The sequence below is a fragment of the Eleginops maclovinus genome, chromosome 18 (assembly GCF_036324505.1).
Source record: "Eleginops maclovinus isolate JMC-PN-2008 ecotype Puerto Natales chromosome 18, JC_Emac_rtc_rv5, whole genome shotgun sequence".
NCBI lineage: Eukaryota > Metazoa > Chordata > Actinopteri > Perciformes > Eleginopidae > Eleginops > Eleginops maclovinus.
The window spans coordinates 27,891,523-27,896,243 of NC_086366.1; the positions used below are offsets into that span (position 1 = coordinate 27,891,523).

The 4,721-nt window shown below is 42.6% G+C and overlaps 1 protein-coding gene and 1 long non-coding RNA gene across 2 annotated transcripts; one reads left to right on the forward strand and one right to left on the reverse strand.

Annotated features, from left to right (window-relative positions):
* Positions 1 to 547: 547 nt before the first annotated feature.
* LOC134880104 (uncharacterized) lies at positions 548 to 1,648 on the reverse strand. The gene is made up of 2 exons (XR_010167904.1): positions 1,552 to 1,648; positions 548 to 1,254 (listed from the first exon to the last, which is right to left on the reverse strand). It is a non-coding gene; the product is annotated as an uncharacterized LOC134880104 (long non-coding RNA).
* Positions 1,649 to 2,645: 997 nt separating this feature from the next.
* On the forward strand, positions 2,646 to 3,762 carry LOC134880411 (general transcription factor II-I repeat domain-containing protein 2A-like). Its single transcript, XM_063907350.1, has one exon. It carries the CDS (start codon positions 2,646 to 2,648, stop codon positions 3,750 to 3,752), a length of 1,107 nt encoding a protein of 368 aa, XP_063763420.1. The 3' UTR covers positions 3,753 to 3,762.
* Positions 3,763 to 4,721: the final 959 nt, after the last annotated feature.

Below are 4,721 nucleotides of genomic sequence, written 5' to 3' on the forward strand. Positions count from 1 at the left end.
AAGTCAAACAAATGGACTGACAAACTGTACCTCTGCGTGATCACCATCTTCAGGAAGAGTCAGGGTTTGTCTTCCCATGCCTGCCTGGAGGAGTTCAAGCTCCTCAGTTGGCAACGGTGTGTGGGATATATTCTTTGGCAACAGATAAAAATGTAGAGCCGTTGTCTTAATGCTGGTCTTAACAAGGTGCTTGGCGGCAGTCAAACACCTCTTTTTACCACGACGAAAGTCAGACTTAAAATATCCTGGAAAAGATCTGTGGAATAAATGATATGTTTTATATGTGTTTAATAACAATCAAGTGTTGCATAAACAAATCTAAATAGCACATGTTTATATATATATTCCAATGCTATTACAAAGCAAGTCTTGTTCAAGTCGAAGTTTGAATTTGAAATTTGAATGTAATCATCTTAGCTGTTAAAACAGGGTGTCTGCAGGTTTTAACAAGTGCAATTTTAGACTTTTTTAGACCTTTTTTAGACCATCATGGGTTAAATTTAAGACCTTCACGAAGTATTAAAAAAAAAGAAATAACAAAGCCAGATTGCCGTCAATTTACATTTATTGTCAATGAAACAAACATATTATTTACATTATTTACATGCTTTTAAGCTCTGCACTTTTGGTGGCAATTTCATCCCCCAGAACCTTAAGCTGGGAGAGCTTGTCTTTGGCAGCCCTCCTCAGAGCATTTGATTTTGAAATCAGATGTGCCATTTTGCTCCCAGCCTTGCCCTCTGCTTGCTCTGCCAACTCATTTGCCTCTTTGCCCAGGCTCTCAGTAACTTTATGTAGACTGTCCCTCTTGACTTTCAGGTCTTGTAACTGCTCCTCCGCGTGTGCCCTTTTCTTCCCTTGTGTCTCTGTCTCCTTCTTCTTCCTCTGTTCGTCCAAATGCACACGGTACCGTGACCTGGCAGCCATGACAGATTTCATTAGGTCAGGTGTAAGTGGAACCTTGGTAACGCCCCCATGTATTGCAACGTAGTCGTAAACAAGCCTGTGTGCGACCAATGTTTCTTCTTGCATATTCGATCTCTTTGTTCACTGAGAAGCCTCTCTCTACAGACGCCTGACCATGAGAAAGCAGTAAAAGGGTCTTGCAAAACGCCCAAAGATCTGGGTATGCCTTGCCGATGAAGCTATGAAGGAAGACATCTAGCCTCTTTTGCATTGGCTTGAAGGAGATGAAATCTTCATGCCTGCACTCCACAGACAACGCAGCATCGAACTGTTGGAGAATGGTGTCCCCTGAGACAAAAAGATGTAAAAATAAATTTACTTATGGCTTCCATTTAGTCATCACCATTGTGGCTTTCCTTACAGCTCTGTGGGGGTACAGTCTTTAAACCACACAAAACGGGTGCATGGAAATGATTTGCTGGAGTAACCTAACTTAAGAGATCTACACTCAAATATATTGTGATCATATTTTGACATACAATAAATACGGATCAGTTGCTAAATGCAGATGCTAAATATAATATACAAGATTATCTGAAAGTGGCACGCATAATTTTCCTCAGCCCTTTCTAGAACTCCTAGTACCAGCACAAACTCCTCCTGCCAGCTGCCTGTTGAGCAGAAATGTCTGCACAAGTCCCTTCATCTTTGCCTTGCAGCCGTCTGGATCACTGCTCATCACTGTGGGGTCTAGACCAGACATGGGCAAACTACGGCCCCCGGGCCACATACGGCCCGTTAGGCTTTTTAATCCGGCCCGCCGAACTTGTCCAGATTATAGTAAAAACTCCTTCATTTTCCACTTTCCCTGCAATGCCCACGTTTCCTCAATAGATGGCGCACTCTAACCACATTAACCGTTATTGGAGTGGCGAATTTTACCTTATTTCCGCACCATAAGGCGCACCGGATTTTAAACCGCTTTATAGTGCGGTAAATACGGCACTCTTTATTTTCACTTGAGCCCTTCTGTGAAAATGAGCGGACCAAAGAAACGGAAAGTGGACAGCGAATGCCGAGTGTTTAATAAGAAGTGGACAACAAAATACTTTTTCACTGAAGTTCGATCAATGGCTGTATGTCTGATATGCCAAGAAACTGTTGCGGTTTTCAAAGAGTACAATATCAGCCGTCACTTTGCCACGAAGCATGCAAACTATGCTAGCAAGCAATCAACACAAGAACGGGTGGCTACTGCTCAGAGGTTGGCAGCTAATTTACAGAGTCAACAGAACTTTTTTCACCGACAAACTGCGATTCAAGAGTCAAGTTCCAAGGCAAGTTATTTGCTGGCATTCAAATTAGCAAAGGCTAGCAAGCCTTTCTCCGAAGGCGAGTTTTTGAAAGAATGCATGGTAGAGACAGCAGGTCTCTTGTGTCCGGAGAGCAAAGCCAAGTTTGAAAAAATCAGTTTATCACGCAGGACAGTGACTCGCCGCGTGGAACTGATTGACGAAGATATAGTCAGTGAGTTAAACAAAAAGGCGGAGTCTTTTAAGTTATATTCACTAGCGATGGATGAAAGTAACGACATAAAAGACACTGCTCAGCTCCTAATTTTTATCCGAGGGATTAACGACAGTTTTGAGATAACGGAGGAGCTTTTGAGCATGGAATCACTGAAAGGGAAAACGCGAGGAGAGGACTTATATGAACAGGTGTCTGCTGTCATCGAAAGAATGAAGCTACCTTGGAGTAAACTTGCCAATGTCACCACGGATGGATCGCCAAATTTAACTGGAAAAAACGTCGGGCTGCTGAAAAGAATCCAGGATAAAGTGAAAGAAGAAAACCCTGACCAGGATGTTATTTTTCTTCACTGCATCATTCATCAGGAGTCTTTGTGTAAATCTGTATTGCAGTTTAATCACGTCGTGGGTCCAGTAGTAAAACTTGTTAACTTGATACGAGCAAGGGGACTTAATCATCGCCAGTTCATTACGTTCCTGGAAGAAACTGATGCGGATCACCAGGACCTACTTTACCACTCTCGCGTCTGCTGGTTAAGTTTGGGGAAAGTGCTTCAACGAGTCTGGGAGCTCAAAGAGGAGATTCGCTCATTTTTGGAGTTAATGGGGAAATTCGACGAATTCCCCGAGCTGAGCGACACAAACTGGCTTTGTGACTTTGCGTTTGCTGTGGACATATTTTCACACATGAATGAACTGAACGTGAAGCTACAGGGGAAAGATCAGTTTGTGCACGACATGCACACAAATGTGAGAGCCTTCAAATCCAAGCTGGTTTTATTCTCCAGGCAAATGTCAAACAAATCTTTCACACATTTTCCCACACTCGCCGTGCAGAAAGAGGCAGCCCGAAATGCGAAGAAATACTGCAAATCACTGGACGACCTGCACAGAGAATTTTGCCGTCGGTTCTGTGATTTTGAAAAAATTGACAAGTCACTTCAACTGGTGTCCTGTCCCCTGTCACAAGACCCCGAAGCAGCACCGCAGGAGCTGCAATTGGAACTGATCGATCTTCAGTCTGACTCCGTCTTAAAGGAGAAGTTCAAGTCTCTTAAACTGAATGACTTTTACGCTTCACTTAACGAGACCACGTTTCCAGGCCTCCGGAGTACTGCACAGAAGATGCTGGTGTTGTTTGGCTCGACCTACGTGTGTGAGCAGACGTTTAGCGTCATGAACATCAACAAAGCCCATCACAGATCCAAGTTAACTGACCAACACCTCAGATCTGTCCTGAGGATTGCCACAACAAAACTAACTCCAGACTTTGATGCACTGGCAAAAAAGGGAGACCAACAACACTGTTCCCACTGAAATTGGTGAGTTTTTCTGCTGTGTTATAAAAAAATGCATATGGAAAGTTTGGATGTGCGTCTTTTAATTAAGAGCAATGCGCATTTACGCACAGCAGTGGTACAGTAGCTGAATTAACACGCCACACATCGCTCTTAATTTGAATTTTCGGCTGCAGGTAGGATATTTAATACAGCCTGTGCCTGTGTGCTTGTGAACGATATACGTGTACTATTTGCATATGAAGGTGAGGGCGTCCGTGGCGAGTTTGTAGAGCGCGCAGTCAAGACAATCCATCCATGATTTTGCGGGGTTTAACACAAGTAGATATTATTGAGCTTGAATATTTCGTTGTGTAATAATATGTTTTGAATGTTGAAAGTGATTCAATTTTATCAATAAATGTTGATTTCTTTAACTTTGCACCTTCGATTGAAACTTATTAAAAACAGACGCAATCTTGATAAATCACAGTGTGTATGCTATTTTAATCTATTTACATTTCCTCCTCCCAGTATCGTGCAAAATAGTGTGTAAACGCCATATCTTGCATATTCCTTGAGACAAACTTATTAACTGATAAGGGCTATTTTGCTCATTTGAAAGATAGTTAATAAATTGGGTTATAGTGTTCTTACTGTGCTATAAGGTTTGCACACACTACATGTAATGCTTTAGTATATCCGACCCAAACACTCCATCCAAATGCTCCTGGCCCGGCCCCTCTGTCAAATTTTAGAACCCATTGTGGCCCGCGAGTCAAAAAGTTTGCCCACCCCTGGTCTAGACAATCCATCTGCCTAACGGTACTGTACTTAAGAGGACTCTTCTCCTGTACTTTCTTCACCATGCTTGAGAATCCTTGCATGCAGTCCCTTTTAAATTCAAGAATCCTGAGGTCTGAACTTTTGCTGTTCTGTACAGAGAAATGCGAAAGGAATGTAAGCAAAAATGCTGTACACATGGGCTTCCCCCTGATAATCTTTGACA